The sequence below is a fragment of the Calidris pugnax genome, unplaced genomic scaffold (assembly GCF_001431845.1).
Source record: "Calidris pugnax isolate Ruff unplaced genomic scaffold, ASM143184v1 scaffold20, whole genome shotgun sequence".
NCBI lineage: Eukaryota > Metazoa > Chordata > Aves > Charadriiformes > Scolopacidae > Calidris > Calidris pugnax.
Window position 1 is genome coordinate 27,832,678 of NW_015094510.1, and position 19,462 is coordinate 27,852,139.

The 19,462-nt window shown below is 44.6% G+C and overlaps 1 protein-coding gene across 1 annotated transcript in view; it reads right to left on the minus strand.

The window, feature by feature from the left end:
* Positions 1-11,737, minus strand: part of LOC106902356 (E3 ubiquitin-protein ligase RNF213-like) — a 36,879-nt gene extending 25,142 nt beyond the window's left edge. The window contains exons 1-8 of the mRNA XM_014965759.1: positions 10,468-11,737; positions 9,490-9,683; positions 8,675-8,830; positions 4,217-7,792; positions 3,116-3,249; positions 2,880-2,975; positions 1,503-1,618; positions 318-446 (exon numbers count right to left, since the gene is read on the minus strand). Of these exons, the coding sequence (XP_014821245.1) occupies positions 318-446; positions 1,503-1,618; positions 2,880-2,975; positions 3,116-3,249; positions 4,217-7,792; positions 8,675-8,830; positions 9,490-9,683; positions 10,468-11,737 (5,671 nt within the window). The remainder of the gene's footprint in view (positions 1-317; positions 447-1,502; positions 1,619-2,879; positions 2,976-3,115; positions 3,250-4,216; positions 7,793-8,674; positions 8,831-9,489; positions 9,684-10,467) is intronic.
* Between the last annotated feature and the right edge of the window lie 7,725 nt (positions 11,738-19,462).

A 19,462-nucleotide genomic window follows, 5' to 3' on the forward strand; every position in this document is an offset into this window, starting at 1 on the left:
TTGCCGGAAATCAGAGTGAATAAGCGTGTGTCTACTGTGTGCTGAATGCCACAGCAATACAATTTGCTATTGTAACCGAAGAACAATCTTAGGTACCCCGTTGCAGATTAGGAGGAAAAAAATGCAGTGCTGTGAGGACTCCAGAAACCACAAGTACAGTAAATCCTGTTGAGACCCGGGGCCAGTGCCTCCACAGACCACTTAATCTTGCCTCCAAATACCACTTGATCTAGCTGTACTTGCAGCTATAGATGGAGCAAATGCAATTCAGAGGAAGGGCTGTGCACATAGTGGGTGAAAAGCAAGTGGCTGGTTACCTGTTGCGAGATGCCCCTGCAAAGTGGTCATGAAAATCTCAGCAATAGTCATTTTAGCAAGCTGGCCTAGATTGGCTGTAAAGTTGTCTGGGGGCATCAGTTCATCCAAGTGGATCGACATCCATTCACCTGAGGAGGCAGTAAGCATGACAGAAAAAGTAGTACTGGACATAACTCCCGTGAAGAGTTGACCCACTCTCCTCGGTGCACCACACCCACCCAGAAAAATCAATAAACATTGGCTGCCCTGGCCTACCAGCAGCCTGGGTAACAAGATATTGAGACATGGGAGATTTACCACCTCCTGTTTCTTTTTGCTCTGAGGGAAGACACACTTCTCTTATATCATTCTGTTCCTCCCTTCCTAGTGCTAAAGGGCACAAATGCCCTAACTGTCATTCTCATCCATTGACTAGGAAAGAAAATGATCCTATAACTCAAAAGGTGTTTGACCACCTTCAACATAAAGATATTTTTTCTTATGTTTGCATGGAATTTCTTGTATTTCAGTTTGTGCCCATTGCCTTTTGTCTTGTCATGAGACACCACTGAAGTGTCTTCATGATGTTCCTGTCAGCCCATTTGTCCAGCCTGTTCAGGTCCCTTTGGATGGCAGCATGACCCTCTTGTGTATCAGCCACTCTTGCCAGTTTTGTATCATTAGCAAACTTACTGAAGGTACACTTTGTCCCATGATCTGCATCATTAATTAAGATGCTAAATGGTATTGGCCCCAGTATTGATCCTTGAGGTAACACCACTAGTGACTGGCCTCCAGCTGGACTTTGTGCTGTTAAGCAAAACCTAAGCGCAGCATTTTAGCTACTTGTCAATCCAACTCACTGCCCATTTATCTAGTCCATACTTCATTACTTTTTCAGTGAGGATGTTATGGGATACAGTGTCAAAAGACTTATTAAAGTCAAGATAAACACCATCTACCATTCTCTCCTCATCCACCAAGCCAGTCATCTCATCAGAGAAGGCTAACTGTTTGTTCAGACTTGATTTCCCATTAATAAATCTGTGCTGACTTATTGCTTTTCATGTATTTGGAAAAGGTTTCCACGGATCAGTGTGAAGCTATCTGGTCTGTAGTTCCCCGGATCCTATTTCTTGCCCTTGCACAACCTTTTCTTTCCCTCCCACTCTCTCCCTGATCCAAAGTAGGAATTTCAACATTACCACTGTCAAATGCCAGGTAGCTGCAGCCTCCCAGAACTCGTGGGACTTGAATGGTTAGGACAACATGTGACGGGCCTGTGCCTGTTGATTTCCTTCTCTCATCTATGATACAGTACCTAGAATCAGGACAGAGAGGCTAAGAAGTCCATTTTTACTCTCAGTTGGGCGGAGAATCTCCCAACGCCATCCCCTGCCTCTCCCGGTCTCAGGCAGAGCTTTTAGAAAGACCAACAGTTCGAGGTGTGGCTGCTCTGCAGTGGTGGAAAGGGAAGACAGAAGCTCAGCCCAGCCCTGCTCTGGCAAGGCCAAGAGCAGAGATGGTGTTGGCTACTTCAAGACTCATGCCCGTCTATCTCCCCTACACTCTCTCCAAGCAATGACTTAGTCACATGACTCAGCAAGCTCTTTCATGACAAATTTCCCTCCCTGCTGAACGCTGAATTTTTATTTTAATCTGAATTTGTTTTGTTGTAAGTATGGGTCTCTGCCCAATCATATGTTCTTTCTGGCAATCATGGGAATAACATTAGCAATATTTGCCACAAACATACAGAAAAATTAGACAGCAAAAGCCATAACACAGACCAATCCAGGACTTGCTAGGAAACAGGCTAAAACCCAGAATAACTTTCCTAGAAGTAGGACCAGAAAAGTTCAAGTCCCTCTCTAGAAAAGCACAAATCCACCCAGAACAAAGCATTCCAGGAGACAACATGCACATTAGCTGACACAGTGAAGAAAGGACACAAACAGGAAATGTAGGTGAGTGAGAAAGGGGGTAAGAGGGATCATATTGAGAGGGAATGTGTCTGACTGGGGGAGCGTGTCTGTAATGTACTTCAAGGGCTTGAGATCAACCTCATATAATGCAACTGTCAATGACTTAAGCCCTAACTGGTGCCAGTGGCCAGCCCTGAGAGGTGTCTTGGATCCCTCAGATGTCTCAAATGGCACCAGATGTCAGTTTCAGTCCTTCGGTTTGATGACTGAAGGGAAAAAAGTCACATGGTGTTCAGTGTCTGTTTGGAGTAATTTGTGCTGTATGAGTCAACCATGCTGGAGGAAGTTGGTTTTAATGTGGGAAAGATGTATCGAGCATGCTCCCAGAATGAAGAAGATGCTCTTTCAGACAAATTAAAGCTGAGCTGTTAGGGTTCTTTTATCTTAACAAACACAGGCTGGAAATTTAAGCTACAGAACATAGGCATGAACACACACACAAATATACACATGAAGACATATGAGAACAACTGCAATGACTCCACTCAACAGGTCACTAAAACCAAAGCTATATCCCATGGCTATCTGGCCACTGCATCTTCCCTTACCATTGCACTTGACTACAGAAAAACATAGGAAAGAAGGAAGAATGTTTACTTGGCACAAGCTAGAAGCCTTTTGCTGCTTTGTGGCTCCTCAAAGTGAAACTGGATGAGGAGCAACTTCTCTTCTGATGATTGCGCAAAAAAATTCCTGCAGATAATGAAATGGTCTGTTATTGCTCTATTCATAAAAACACCTCTGTTCTCTACCCTCCCTGCTCCCCCTCGCCCCCTTTCCCCAAAACCTCAATCTACAAAATTAACAAAGATGAGAAGGAAATCTCTCCTGACCTGAGTTCCTGGCGGAAAGCGTACTCAGTGTCGAACTGGCTTAGAAAGAGGCAGAGGATTTTATCTTGAAGTTGAAGTGTCTTCCTTATCTTTTCTAAATCTCTCTCATTTAGAAGTCTTGCATGTGTAGAAACCTGCAGTGAAGGGCAAATTAATTCCAGGGAAATATTGTGCATTGTACTACCAATTGGGAAAACTGAAGTGATCTCCTTATGGACCTTTTCAAGTTCTTCCTAAAGGCAATACTCAAGAATGTGCCCTACTTACAGGGAAAAAGGGTGGGAGAATTGTTAACAACCAGAAAAACCCTGATTCCTTGTGCTACAAGGGATTTAGACTTGAGCTGCAACCTTAGGAATGACTCAGATGCTGTGAGACAGTGACTCCAAAGGAATCCTGCTGGGAGATTTGCATGAGCACTTCAAACCTTGAGGGCTAGAAGAGCCTTTCCATGCAAAGTTATGGGCCTAGCACAACAGTCCCCACATGGGACTCTACTGGGCTGACTCACTCCCAGTACTGTAGATCCCATTTGGGGATTCAGCTGCTACCCTTTTAGATGCCTCTATGCAACACAGATTCCTGAGTTCCTCTGATAGTCACTGGAGAAGTGATTAGGATGATTTCTTTGGAACAACAATTCCCAAAAATAGATGTCAGGGGGCAGTGGGCATGATCCAGGACTTGGAGAATTGCCAGAACTACCTAAAGTCCTGCTGGAGGCTTGGTGGGATCCCCACAGCATCACCAGTGGTGCTTGTCACTTCTCTACAGGCAATCAACGATGCCCTGTGTGTCTTAGCCTTAAATCTTCAGAGCCTTACAAGTTAGGAGCTAGCACCCACTGCCTTCCTGTTAGCAGATCCAACATATCTGGGTCAAGAGGAGAAGCAGAGCTCACTCTGACTGCAGAGGACCACAGGGCAGAAGCCAGGCACATGTGTGATACAACTGATGGGGCATGAGCCAAAGAGGGCAGGTAGGAGACCACCACTGTTCAATAGTGGAACTTATCCATTGGCTTAATGGAGGTCATGGGGCAACTTCCCTCATCAGGAAAATAAAGATCACTCTCACTGCTTTACAGTGAAGCACACGTACCTGAAGGCAGAGCCCAGCGGTCCTCTCCTTCCTTGGCTGACAGTTAACTGTTTCTCCCAAAACACTAAGAAGGCTGTTGTGTTTCTGCTTGTGGAAGTACAAGTCTTGGATCTGCTCAGGATCATCCAGATCGGAGTACTTAAGACGCAAGATGGAGTCAGGGGTTGCACACTGAACAAGTTTCCTTTTGGCAATAGAGAGCACGGGCTCTTCGTAGGGCTCAAGGTCTCCCCAGGACCTGCTCTGAGTGCTCTCCAAAGCAACAGTTGCAGATGTGTCATTGCTGAAACCGATGAAGACATCGTGCTCCTTGGGGCTAGACTCCTTGGACCAAATGTTGGAGAACTTACTGCTGTCAACGGAGACAAATCGCCTGGCCCAGGACTGCAGGTCCTTCTTCAGCTCTTGCTGCTGCCAGTTCAGAACAGTGTTCATGTCCAAGCAGTGCTTCTCCAGCCGGTTCAGAAGTGGGGCGGGGAACTGGGTGTAGACTATGTTCTTCTCCTCTATCACAATGAGTCTGAACTCACCCTTCACACGGCTCTTCACTCTGTGAGTGCCAAGACCCAGGTCCACATAGTAATTTCCCCCCAGAGTAACGAAGCACTGGTTGAGTGCATCATAAAGGCTCTCATAAAGGTTGTGTATATTTAAAAGAACAACAGGCCTGCCTGTCTCCATGCAGATCTTCACCCTGCTGACAGACCGGCATACCTGGGAATAATCTTGGTCCTGTGGAAAACCAGAGCCAAATATGATTTCACAGTTCTCAGCATCTATAAGCTGTGTCATCTGGATGATGTGGAAAGCTGCATGGTTGGTTGTCAGCAACAGGAGGTATCGAGACATGAGTCCTGCCTGCTGCTTGCCCATATTTTCCTTCAGCAAACGAAGTGTGTGGCTGGTTTCCAAGTCAGGTTGAAGATCCAGCTCTCTGATGCAGTTTCGGAAGAGCTCAACAGGACTGATATCACTGGAGCCTCCAAAGTTTCTCTGAATGGCCTTTATAATGATCTCCTCTTGAGAGATGCACTGCTTGTCCTGGGTGTAGGACAGTATCATTTTGATCAAGCTGTAGAAATCACGGAGCCCAAAGAACTCGTTTTTTTGTGTTTTTAGGACCTCGCAGTAGAATTCTGCCAGCAAAGGGAATAAATATTTAATCCTTTCAAGGTGAGGCTGTGCAGCACAGATGCCCTCTGCTGTTTTAACTAGCTCTTCTTTGCTAGGGTCAGTTCGAAGTACAAGAAGACCCCTGTTCATTTTGGCAGGGTCTAAGGCCCAATTTGAAATGCCCACAAAGCCAACTTTTTTGTAAGGTTCTGGGTTTTCATCATCAACACTCCCATCTTCAAGAAGAGGGTGCAGTGTCTTCAGTGGCATCTCTGGTGAGTCTTCTGCAAGGCCAATCTCATCCAAGAGGACCACGGATGCAAATTCATCCAGATTCTTCTCCTTCTGGAACTGTGCACATTGTCGGAAAGTGGAGATGATCCCTTCTGGCTTTGAATGGGGACTGCACTGAAAAGACACCAGCTGGATTTCCTTGCATCTTTTGAACAACTGTTCTTTGGACAGCCTGCCCTCCATGGCATCCACAGCAATGGTTTTAGACAGGGATTTGGAGCTTCCTGGCTTCCCAACCAGAAAGAGGGGAACTCGTAGGTCCATGCATATGACTAACATGAAGATGTTTTCCTTCAGAGCATCATTGCGGGCTGTTGCCTCAGGAACAGAGATGTTATCAAGAAACACCTCTTGGCAAAGCTCAATCTCTTGCTGCAACAGGGATGCAGAGACATTTTCTGCAGAGACAGAAAAGCATTTTGCAACCTCCTGCAGGTAATCTTCACGGCTTTCCAGAGATACATAATAGCAAGCTCCCACTGAAAGGACCAAGGCCCTTTGTGCATCACTCAAGATTGGCTTCTTTTGCTTCTTCTTATCAATCTGAGGAAATAGCAGGTCTCTTAATTTATAAAACCAAAGCGTAATGCTCATGCAGCGCTCTATATCCCGAAGACTGGCAACTCTGCATTCATCTTTTTTGTTCCTGAGAAACTTCTGGGAGGCTGAAATGACACTGGTAAAGATGTCCAAATTTCCAATAGCGATCTTGCCCTTCATGGTGGACTTTACAATCTCTCTGATGTAGAGGCTCTGTGTCTTTTCATTCAGCTCTCCAAAATCCCAGACAAGGGGCAATAAGCTAGGTGGAAGGGGTTTGACCCGATATACCAGCTGTCTCAAAGGAATGGAGCCCAGTTTCTCCAGTGTGTCTTCACTCCGGACTTGGTACCCCAAGCCAGCTTTTTCAAGTTTCTCTACAGTTTCCTTGGTGTGCCTTTTGTAAGGGTTGCAAGCAGCTACTACTTTTAAACTGTCAGTGAGAATCTTCTCTCCATTTACACTGCGATCACACAGCACCTCTTTGATTGCAAAGATAGCTTCTGATGTGTTGGCCTCGTCAAAAAAGAGTACAGTGTCTACTTTGTGCCTTTCTTCATTGCTACGTGCCAGCATAATTGCCTGCCTAACTTTATTGTGGATGGTCTTGGAAGTAGTACCACCATGGACGCGTACCACCACCATGTTCTGAATGTCCCTGCCTGCCCTTTGCAGGCTGCACATGAACTGCACAAGCTTTGTCTTTCCGCAACCTGTTTCACCTATGATGATTACAGGTATCCCACACTGGAACCGCAGGTGAATGGCAAGCATCTTCATGGTGTTATCCAGTGTCAGCTGATATGATTCATCTGGATCTTCAGTGTAGCTCACACCAAAAACTCTGCAGAGGGCCTCCAGCTGCATTGTTCTAGGCAAGTCGTCAAACTTCTTATTGAATGGAACATGCTGGGCTTTCAAAGTGCGGTATAATTTCCGTTTGATAACATTCCTTTCCAAAACAGCTTTAGAATGAGCATCAATAGCATCCAAGTTATTGCTGATGTGGAAACCCAAGAACTCCATGGAGTCATTGTCTGCATGGAAGACTATATAGGGGTGGGGCTCTTGTTCCCATTTTCGTCTTAGCTGATACTGTCTCATAATGTTGTTTCCCTCATCATCACTTTCTGCACTTGCCACACTTTGATCAGAGATGTCAAGAGAGGGCACAGCAAAGTCCTTGGACATAGTGATCATGAACTTTATCACAAATGTTTTAAACCCCTGGAAATCTTCTCCGACTGCTGGACCACAGAAAACCGATTTCTCACACTTGCTTAGCTGGAAGTTTAGGAAATGAGTGAAGTTGCTTAGCTCGGTCCAGGAAGGGTTATGTCTTCCACAGAATTCCAGTAAGAGCTTCAGCCACTCTTTCTCTGTCCCCTCAGTCCTCTCAGAATTGAAAAAGAAACGGTCAAGATCTTCCTCTCTCTTATATCTGCTGAGGTACTGGTAAGACCTCTGGAAAGCTTCACTCTTCAACTTGTTTCGGTCAAACTGCTCCTCTTTCATTTCAGAAAGGCGACCAGAGCACGGGTTTTCCAGCAACTCAAGTACCCGCATTGGTGATACACATTTCACTGTAGGAAAAAGATCCAGGAACTTTTCTTCTGTTTCACTGGATATCTAAACCAAAGTCAATAATGAGTGCACAGGTTACAATGAGGACAGTTGCCCAAACTTCTGCATTTCCCTACAGTTAAGAGCTTTTTTTTCTGCACAAAAATAGGACTGCAAGCTGGGAAAATCACATGTAGATCAAATTTGTCCAAGCCTGCATGCATATTCCTAGACAGATATGTACTGATGTCCCCACAACCTGAAAGGTCTTGGTGCTGAGTGGATGTCCAATGAAAAGCTAGAATAGAGCAAGCGTGATTATTTCTACCCACCAAATGATCTGCCAAATAGACAGATTTCAACACAGAGTTCTCTCCATCTTCACAATGCCTTTCCCTTCCAAATACTTGGCCAGACTCACTTTGCCTGTGTGTCAACCTGTCAAAGGGTGCAGACACAGCCCTCTTTGGCAGAGACCCTCACAGGTTTATGACCCATACCATGAAGAATCAATCCCTTCACCCCCTTTTCATTTGTTTTAAACTGATCTTGTGAACATTGTTTAATGCATCTGGTTCTTGTTCTGGAAGAGAGGGTAGATGCTTGCTCCCCATTCACCCTCTCCAGGCCACTCGGGATGTTCTAACTCTCCATCATATCCCTAATTTCCTATTTTAGAATGTCCTCCCTCATTTCTCATAAGGGAGACTTCTATTATTTTTGAACATGTGGGATGTCTGTGTTACACCAGGAATGAACTGAAAAAGGCCTGAGCCCCAAACAGCACCTTACATTTCCTTTCCAGAGTAAACATATGGTGTGGCTACTTGTTTCTATGTAGATGAGCCATCACTACACTCTTTAAAAAAGACACTGTACTTTAGCAGGTTTACTGCAGATGAAGACCTGGTTATGTTAACGACTTGCACACCATCCCCAAAGCAATACCTCATGTTTCCTTGTTCTGCTAACACCTTTCCCTTTTGCCAGGTACTCAATCAAGTAAAGATGAGAGGATTTGCACTTCCAGACCAAGCCGCTGGGACTCTGGATGTGTCTTAGGATGCATAGCTCAATCAGCAGCCGATAGAGACCTGTTGACACCTGGCAGGGAAGAAACATTTGAAAACTGCTGAAAGATATGTCTATCAAAACACACTTACTCCATTACCCACAGCAGGTAGTTGTACCTGCAGCCAGGCTACAGCTTTGCTCCCATTCTTGTGTAGAATTGCTCTTCTAGCACACACTGAGACAGCTGCAACTGTTAATACATTCGAATGCTTGGTACTTTGCAGCCCTCCAAGGTAGGACTAGGTCATCTGGATTCACCCTTGGCTCTAAGACCACTACCATTGCTTTAAATAAAGCCTTCCAGAGAGGTACCAGACTGGATGTGAGCTGGAGAATCCATTCCTCCTTCTCCCTGTGTATGGGGGCTTCTATGTCTGACCTGATTGGTCAGCTATCCTCCAGTGCCCTACTCTCTGATCAATACCACTGTAGGGGAAAAGATTGCTTTTATGAAATGGGACCCATTTCACACAGCTTCCACATCTGTGGGCATGGAACAAGGAACATGCAGGCACCTGAGCTTCCAAACTGTACCCAGAACTCTTGCTATTCACTTTAACTTTTAAGCACCTGATGCTACTACTGTAGAGGAGAACAAGCCAGCAGAAGAGGCTGTGCAAACACCCTCCTCTAAAAAAACCCATGAGGTCTTGGACACTCCACATTAAACCACCAAGACAAAGACTCACCACTGGTGACACATCAATGTGGAAGACAGTGGGCTGACTTTCAGTCGGGAATTCCTCAACAGAGAGTAGCTCCTCCAGAAGGAACTGGAAATCAATTTCTGACTCCATCAGCCTAATGGTTTTGTGAACCACTGGTAAATCATCCAGCTGGGCACGGATCTTTTGGAGGGTATTGTCCACAAAGAGAGACTTCCCTAAGGAACAGAAGAGACAGCCAAGATTCACCTTCAGAGTCAGTCTGCCCTTTCACATGCATGGGACAGTTATTCTCCAGACATCTGAACTCTCTCCAAACTCAGTAGCCATCTCTCAATAGCCTCTTTAGAACAATACCTGGGACCTGGTCCCAGTCATAAGGGATATCTTCCAAGTCTGTGCTCACAATTTTAGCAGTATGGCTTATCACAAGACAGAACTCATATCCCCACTCCAGCCCCTTGAGGTTACCAGTACAGATAGCCAGAAGGCTGGATCTTGACCAACTTGCCTCAGAAATGCCCTACAAAATGTCAGAAAACCTTGCTGTCTAAAGAGACATGTCTTGAAAAGTTTTGGAAATGGTAGAAAGCATGAGACATCCTGCTAAAGCTTGCTAAGGGCCTACAGAGCACTTGTTCCGTTCTGGAACAGCAGGTGGAGGCCAGCTGGGCTAGCCTATGGTCTTTCAGAGGACATCTGGGCTTGTTTAGGCAATTGACTCCAATTCCTATGGGAGTCTTGTTTCTTGCTCTTTCCCAGAGTCTCAGATTATTATTTGTTTCTCTCTGGATTAGATAAATGCAGCTCCCTGAAGTTTGTGTTTTCTAGGCTGTGTTGTCATTCCCCTTTGGACTCTTTCCAGGTAGCCTAAAATCCCTCTTGAAATTCACTACCCAAAACTAAACACGAGGATAGTGGAAGGCTCTCCATTGCATGCCACTTTTCTCTCAAGGACTCTTGGTTTGAGACATGACTGACAGTAGGACTACTAACACCTACCCATTCCTGCTTGATTTGAAAATATGAACTTCACATTCTGCTGATAGGGCTCTTCGAAGGCCTGAGCAACTGGGGCTGTTCCACAAGGCACTTTGAGATGTGTGCTCAGGTATGCCTGGATTTCTGTCTCAGAGTAGCATGGGATAGTAACTTTGTAGGTGTCGAAGGCTGTGATAACATAAGAATTAAGCGCTTTGGCATTGCAAAAGATAATGAACCTATAGTCAGGGACTGTAGAAGATTGCAGCAAGCGGAAGAAGTGGGACTCTAGTTGTTTGGAAACTTTGTACACTAATTTCTCAGCACCTAGCAAGCAGTAGATTTTCTGGTTCTGAGAATCAGATGAAAGAGCTCTCCTAACAATCAGCTCCACTTCTTCCTCCTCTGTGTCTGGTGTGCACACCAGGACCTCATCATATGTTGGGAGAGGCTCTGTCTTGGTGTGTCTGTAAATGGAGAGCATGTAGAGTAACATTTCTTCTTCTTTACACATGATGAGAGAAGGTTTCCTGGCTTCAAGGCTTACTGGTAAACTTCTCTTGATACATATAGTTTCGAGAGCTGCTAATTGCTTCAGTGTTTCACCGAAGACATCCAGGCTGATGTACTTGTCTGACACAAGGCCAGTGAATTTCTTACAGTAAGCGTCCCAGAGCAGATTCACCTTGTCACAGATGGATGGCAAACTCTCAAAGGAGGTAGCCAGTTCATCTTCAGCAAGGGTGCTAAAAGTTGCCTGGTCAACATTTCTGTTCTTGTTTTTAAACTTCCTTGACTTCTGCAGAAATGCTTCTTGCTGCTCATCATACAGTTTGCTCAGGTTTTCAACCACTTCCTTGTTATCACCCCATTCAAAGGCAAAATTCATCAGGTTCTGCTCTGTGATGTCAGAGTTTTGAAGGCAGCTCTGCAAGGCTGCCTTCGCCACTGACGTATTGTAGCCAGATTCAGCCAGGTTTTTGATGAGCTGGGGAAAACGAATGACATAGTCATGCCAAGTAACAGACTCATTGCTTCCTGCTGATGTGTTGACAGAGTCAAGTGGAGTCATGAGGGCTTGCTCCAGGGCTTTTCTAATATCTTCTGCTTTAATGTCATGCTTTATGACAGAAAGCATATTAAGAATCTGTGGCTCTATTACACTATTGTGGGCTTTGGCTAGTTGGCTACATAGGTAGAAGAGCTGGTGTGCAGTGAACAGGTTGAGATGATAGTAGGTGTCCCTTTGAGTCTCCAGATATTTCTTCCACTCTATCAGACAGTGCTCCATTGCTTTGCAAAGGCCATCCAGCTCTTCCAGGACAGGTCTGGTGCTCTGAACAAGGATGCCAGCAATTCCAAATTCTGTGTAAACTTTTACTCTGCGCTGAGGACTGCAGTAGATGTCAGCCTTCCAGTCAATGAAGAGGATATTGCCAGCACTGAGAAGTTGCAGGTACAACTTCCCAACCATTTGAACTTTTTCCAGGATCTGTAACATGCCACAGACAAAATAGGGAAATGGATTATTGCGTGTTTTCAACAACTACTGAATACTTTTCACGTTACATTTTCTTCCAAGGATGTATTTAAACCTGTTAATCAAAAAAACCCCAAAATCCATTTGTCTCAATTTTTATGTCCAGTCTCTTCTCAGGATACATTTCTTGGCCAAGAACATGATCTAGAAGTGCATGTTTTCCTGGAAGACTTCTACTACTCTTCAAAAATACCAGTTCCACATAGCACATGTCTACTGGGGGAAGGAAGTCCATAGATGAAGGACAGCTCCATTGTCTCACTCCTAAAGAGTATGATGAGCTCTATCGCAACCTCAGAATAACCACCTTTGAAATACTTGGCTCTTGTGAGGTTTCTTCACCTCTGACTGCAGTATTGCACTGCCTGCAATTGATAGACAGCAAGCAGTTGTAGTGGTTCCTCGGGTATGTAAGAGAACACCTCACTTCAAACACCTTCTGAATAAACAGTTTGTATAGGAAATAAGGAAAAGGTATGTGACGTAACTGGCTCGCTGTGGGTGCCCACATTGGAGTGACCTCCATCACCCCCCTGGAGTTTCCTGTTTCTCTTCATTCACTGCAGCAGGAGGCTAGATGGCTTTCTTGGGTGGAGATATACACATAATTAACATGCAGGTGAGGCCAAGACATCAGAGAGTCAGACTTCTACACACTCCACCATCACCACATTGCAAGGGAATGCCTGTATTTATAATTTGCTTTACATGTGAAATCTAGGAGTCTGATACCTCTGTTCCTGAAGTGTCAGAGCTAAAGGTGAAGAGTGAGTCTCCACGAAATAATTCCAGCCAAAAATCACAAGCCTTGTGGACACTGTTTTCCAAGCACCTATTGATGTTGCACTGTGGCTTACCTCCAGGAAGCGGTTTGCCTCCTCTCTGCCTTGCTCAATTTTTGTGGTGATCAACATAAGCTTGTTCTGGAGTTCTGTGAGCTGAGCCAGGTTGTATTTTTTATCATTCTGATCTGTCTGAGATTCCTCCTCTGTGGACTCTTTCAGCAGGTGCACTGAAACACAGTCCTCAAGAGCAGTCTGGAAAGCAAGTAAGAGGATCAGCCTCGCTTTACCTCTTCTCTGTGTAATTCCCCACCCTTGTGCAATGGGTCTTCAAGAATAATAGTAGTACATCCCTGCATATCACAGCCAAACATAAAGTTTTCCCATGTGTTAAGATACGCCTCATTCCTTTTCCCTTCTTGTTGTGCAGGGCTCACTCTTTCAGAGTATGTTACAGGCACTGCTCTCCTTGAACAATGGAGTGGCATTTCTCATTTTAAATCTTTCCCTTTCCTTTTTTCACTTTCTCAGTGATCATATGACTTCTTTTCCGTATTAAAATATTGCTTCCTCTCCTCCCTGGGATCAAAACAACCTGCCTGTTTTGCCTTGCAAATGACCAAGGCTTAATGGAAAATGTGACACGAGGTTGTACTTCTTTCAAAACAGATAAATTGGCTAGCTGACATACTCCTTGGAAATGGATTTCAAACATGTTAAATTATTTGGGCACAATCCCCTGAAAAGCACTCTTCAAATTGTGGACAACCATTACCTTTAATTTTTGAGGTGCCGAGATGATAAAAATCCCTCTACTGTTGATGTCTTTGGCTTGAGAGATTGAGGAACGCTCTATGGAGCCATGAGAGTCATGAACCATCTGGATCCACTCTCTGTTATCACAAGAAGCTTCCTGTTAAAGAAAAAAACCAACACAACAGAATGAAACCTAATAACCAGTTGCCAGATCTCTAAGGATCTTACCAAACCCCACTTTGGAAAGAGTAGGGTTTCTTGTGCCCGCTGCACCTGAAGAGACAAAGCATAGCTGTTGCACCCAAATCTGCATCTATCTTACTAGCTTTCTGAACACCAAAGTCAGTGAGCAAGTATTTTGTGAAGCTGCAGTTCTCTGCCAGTCTTTGGGAATTTGAAGGAAGGATGTCAGTGGAATGGTATCCTGAAGAGGATGTTACAGTTTATGTGGAGGGGATTATGCAAGTCAATGCTAGACTAGTCTTTATTAAAACACAGAACATCGGATTCACTTTCTTCTGCACATGACACCTAATTGGTCTCCTCCATTTGCCCTCACATAGACATGTGAGGTCTTTTAAAGTGTTTCAACTGGACTTCAGTCCCAAAGAGCACAGATTTCATATAGGTCTTACATCATATCCACTACACCCACTTGGATGTCTACTTGGATGTTCTACTACAGGTCCAATTAATTTTGGAACATGGGATTTGTAGACTCACCAACTTCTTGGGCAAATTATTGTCTTTTGCAGTGGTTTCACTGATGGATGACAGGGCTTTAGAGAACTCTTCAAATCCAGATGTGGGTCTCAGGTCAAATATAATGGGTGCTGAAGCAGCCATTGCATCACGGAAGAACCGGACTTTGTCAATATCTATGTCACTTTCACCTGCAGAAATTGATGCCAGCTCCACAAATACAGGGATTTCTGTTTTATCTGGGAAAAAAAAGAGCAAATAAAAAATCTAAAAATGAAACACATAGTTGAGGAGTTTCATAGTTGACTCATGGTTGAGGAGTTCGCATAGTTGATTCATACAATGCCTCTGGCGGTTGTGACAAGTAGGGACAAAGTCATCCCCATCTATTGCCTCTCATATCTGATGACTATTACATCCCAGTACAACTCACCTTTTATTATGGTTTTGATCCAGGAGACAAAGCCTTTCTTTGTGCATTCAAGAAGTACCCTCAAAAAGTCCAGCATCTCTTTTGGAAGGTTGCTCAAACTATTTTTCACCTTCATTAAGTCCTGGGTGATATAATCAAGTCTCTGATTCCTGAATTCCAACTCTTCCTGCAAAAAAAACCAAACAGACATACTGGTGTGTGTCCCTTGGTAAGAGAAGAGGGAAGGTAAGGTCTGCCTCTGCCCCACACATCAACGTTTCATTAGCCACTTAGGGTCTCTTCCGAAGGGCCAGCTCCTCAGGGACCTCTATTCTTCTTATTCAATCTATTTCATAAGTCTGGTTTGGTTATTTCAGAACAAATCCCTGCAGCAGAGGCAGAGTCATGCTATAAAACTTGTCTAACATCTGCATTGAAGTCTTGATCACTAAAAGGACCTTTCCACATAAGTTAGGTCTGCTCCAATTTTAAATTTTTGGGGAAACCTGTCCAAAACATGCAAAGCTATGCAAAATACAAAAAGTTACAGAAAACCCAGCTGCTCCTTGGGAGCTACCCATGCAGTGCCCCATCATTGCTACCATAATAGAGAGGTTATGACAATGTAACATTTTAGCTTTTACAGGATTGGAGCAACCAGGTTTGGAAAGCTGCAGAAAAAAAACCCACATGTGGAAGACAAATGAAGAATTACTGGAGCTGGTAGAGAATATTAGGCTGGGATCTACTATTTAAGTCCTGGAGTTTTTAACTCCTGGTTCTGCCAGAAATTTCCATGGAGGTTGGGGATGATAATACTTTCCCGTTTGTTCCAAATCACTGGATGCAGAATTTGGTTGCTGACACACACAGATGTCTGCGTCTGTCAGGCTCACACTGTTGCCTCAGATGCCCTTGGGCATCTTTAGTGGCACTGGGAGCTCATTTGCAGACAACCAGGAGTCTGATTAATGGTGAGCTGAATCACAGTCTTGACTTATAAAGGTGCCAGGCTAAAAGAGAGACTGGTACAACAGTGAAATTTATATTCCAGAAGAAAACTTCCACCCATTGTGTCCAGTTTGATTTAGTTAAAGGTTAAGACACACAAAAGCAGAGGTTCCCCATTCAGACCTGCCAACAGAGAAGACACAAGAGCACTCAGTATAAGCCATGTATCCATGTGTGTCCTACATACATATTTTGTTAGGTTGTTGAGAATCTGAAAATTTCCATTAAGCTCAAGTGTCTTCCGTAGTTCATCAATCATCTTGGCAGTGTTCACAACTGTAGACAGGGTCAAGTAGTTTTTTATCTTCTCCACGGCATCATCCACCCAGGCAGCTCTTCCACTCCCTTTCCCTTCGCTCATCTCCATAATTGTAAACTCCTTTGTGAGTTGCCTCTCATGTGCTAACTGCTTCTCAAAATGGCTGCACACAGTCCCAATTGTGATGGAAAAATCTTTGAGGGCCAGATAGGTACTCTGAAAATCAGCAATGGCTGGCTTATAAATGTTTTCTTGCACATCTTCTATCAAGAGAATGTTGTCTTTAGGGATTGTTGCCTTGATTTCCTCTGCTTTTTGTTTCCACAGTCTCTGAAAGTAGTTGCTTTCCTTTAAGATACGAATTTTTTTCATCATGTCACTGTATTTATCAAGGAAGTGCATTTGAAGAATTTTCTTCTTGCCATTCACAGAAAATGTGCTTACAGATATCTGATCTTTAAAACTTCCTCCTTCTGTGATGCTTTCATACACAGTTCCTGTATCCACTAAACAGAGTGGAAACAAAAAAAATTAGTGCATTTCTCCAGCTAGAAAGAAACTTACCCTCTGACCATGGAACTATACTGAACCTGTCCGCAATGCCAAAGAGTGTGGGGTGTGTGTGTATGTTTGTGGCAAAGTTCTTGGGGAAAAACTGAATCCAAGATCAACACAAAACCAAATAATGGGCAAAATAAGTTACTCCATGATGAGGAAGGGAGCCTTCAAATGAAGGTCTTGAAACTGTGCCAGTGTCTATATTGTTAGAAAACAACTTGTGCCTGAAATAGAGGTTGAGGAGACTTAGACCACCATTTGGTCCACCCCAGCTGGAGAATCACTTCTATTGATTCTTGCACCCAATCTGAGAACTTCAACACTGGGATGTGTATGTTCTACTGTCCAGCAGGAAGAGATCACTGGGTGGAGTCTTCCCAACCAATATACATTTCTGCTCCCTTTTCCTAGTTCTGTCCTTGTCTTCTAGGTCCCAGATCTTGTCTGAAATTTTTTGTCCTGTCTGAAATGCACTTACACCCTACAAACATTTGTCAAAGTAGGTAATCCAACCTTATATGTTTCTTAGGAAAATGAAAAACCTGGCACTGTTTAATCTTCCCCCGAAATAGATTTTCCCACTATACTGAACTCTTTCCATATACAAAACCCTAACAGACTTTCCCCATTCCTTTTTTCTTTAAAGAGCCCCCTGCTTACTCTCTCCTCCCAGCTACCTCTTGGTACTAGACAGCTGTGCAGCACCATTTCCCAGTGCTCTTTATTTTTTAGAGACAGGTCCCCACGCAAGAACGACATAGGAAATCCTATCCTCTCAAAGAGAATGGGATGGTACCTCTTATCACATCCTTTATGTTTTTGCACAGACACAGAAATGCGCATCTCTGCTGCCTCTGCTCTTCCAATTGCTTGTATTCCTCACTTCTGACTTTCAGCACTGTTGCTATGCAGCTGGAGACAGAGGAATCTGCAGAAAGAAATAAAGAAAAACTCCATGCCTCGACCTCAGATATAAAGGATTCTTGAGAAAATCACATGGAGACAGAGGAGAGATATAGGAAAGTCTCATAAGGGACTTCAATCGCTCTGATATCTGCTGGGAAGGCTACATAGCCAAGCATGTACAGTCCAGAAGGTTCCTCAAGTGTACTGATAATTTTTAGACACTGGTAGTGGAGAAGCCAACAAGGAAAGGTGTACTACTGGACATAGTACTGATAAACAAAGAGGGACTGGTGGAAGACATGAAGGTCGAGGGTAGCCTTGGCTGTAGTGATCATGAAAAGACAGAGTTCAGGATCATGGGTAGTATGCGCAAAACAACAAATATGATTGCAGCCTTGGATTTCAGGAGGGCTAACTTCAACCTCTTCAAGAAACTGCTTGGAGAAATCTCATGGGTTAGAGCTCTGGAAGGTAGGGGGGCTCAAGAGAGCTGGTTGATATTCAAATACCACTTTATCCAAGCTCAGGATCCGTGCATCCCTAAGAGCAAGAAATCAGGCAAGGGAAGCAGGACACCTGCGTGGTTGAGCAGGGAGCTTCTGAAAAAGCTCAAGTCGAAGAAGGAAGTTTACAGTGCATGGAAGAAGGGACTGACCACTTGGAAAGATTACAAGAATGCCTTTAGAGTATACAAGGATGAAACAAGGAAAGCCAAGGCCTCCTTGGAATTAAACCTGGCAAGGGATGTCAAGGTCAACAGGAAGGGTTTCTTCAAGTATATTGGAGGCAAAAAGGAAAACTGGAGAAAACATGGGCCCGCTGTTAAATGAGATGGGTGCCTTGGTGACAGAGGATGCAGAGAAAGCAGAGCTGCTGAATGCCTTCTTTGCTTCAGTCCCAAGGGGAAATTATGTCTGACTAATCTGATAGCCTTCTATGATGGCATGACTAGATGAGGGGAGGGCAGTGGATGTTGTCTACCTTGACTTCAGCAAGGCTTTTGACACTGTGTCCCATAGCATCCTCATAGGTAAGCTTAGGAAGCATAGGTTAGATGAATGGACAGTGAGGTGGACTGAAAACTGACTGAAAGACAGAACTCAGAGCGTTGTGATTAGTGGTACAGAGTGTAGCTGGAGGTCCATAACAAGTTGTGTTCCCTAGGGGTCAGTACTGGGTCCAGTCCTCTTCAATATATTCATCAATGACCTGGATGAAGGGACAGAGTATACTCTCAGCAACTTTGCTGATGATACAAAACTGGCAGGGGTGTCTGACACCCCAGAAGGCTGTGCCGCCATCCAGCAAGACCTGGACAGGCTGGAGAGTTGGGCTGAGAGGAACCTGATGAAATTCAACAAGGGCAAGTGTAGGGTGCTGCACCTGGGGAGAAATATCTCCTTGCACCAGTACAGGTTGGGGGCTGACCTGCTGGAGAGGAAAGAGACCTGGGAGTCCTGGAGGACAACAGGATGACCATGAGCCAGCAATGTGCCCTTGTGGCCAAGAAGGCCAATGGCATCCTGGGGTGCATCAAGAAGAGTGTGGCCAGCAGGACAAGGAAGGTTATCTTCCCCCTCTACTCTGCCCTGGTGAGGCCCCATCTGGAGTCCTGTGTCCAGTTCTGGGCTCCCCAGTTCAAGAAGGACAGGGAACTGCTGGAGAGGGTACAGCAAAAGGCTACAAAGATGATTAGGGGCCTGGAGCATCTCTCTTATGAGGAAAGGCTGAGGGACTTGGGTCTATTTAGTCTGGAGAAGACCGAGGGGGAATCTGATCAATGCCTATAAATACTTAAAGGGTGGGGTGGTCAGGAGGATGTGGCTGGTCATTTCTTGGTGGTGCCCAGTGACAGGACAAGAGGAAATGGGGACAAACTTGAACATATGAAGTTCCATCTAAACATGAGGAAAAACTTCACTTCGAGGGTGGCAGAGGACTGGAACTGGCTGCCCAGAGAGGTAGTGGAGTATCCGTCTCTGGAGACATTCAAAACCTGTCTGGCCATGTTCCTGTGCAACCTGGTCTAGGTGGACCTGCTCTGGCAAGGGGATTGGGCTAGGTGATCTCCAGAGGTCCCTTCCAACCCC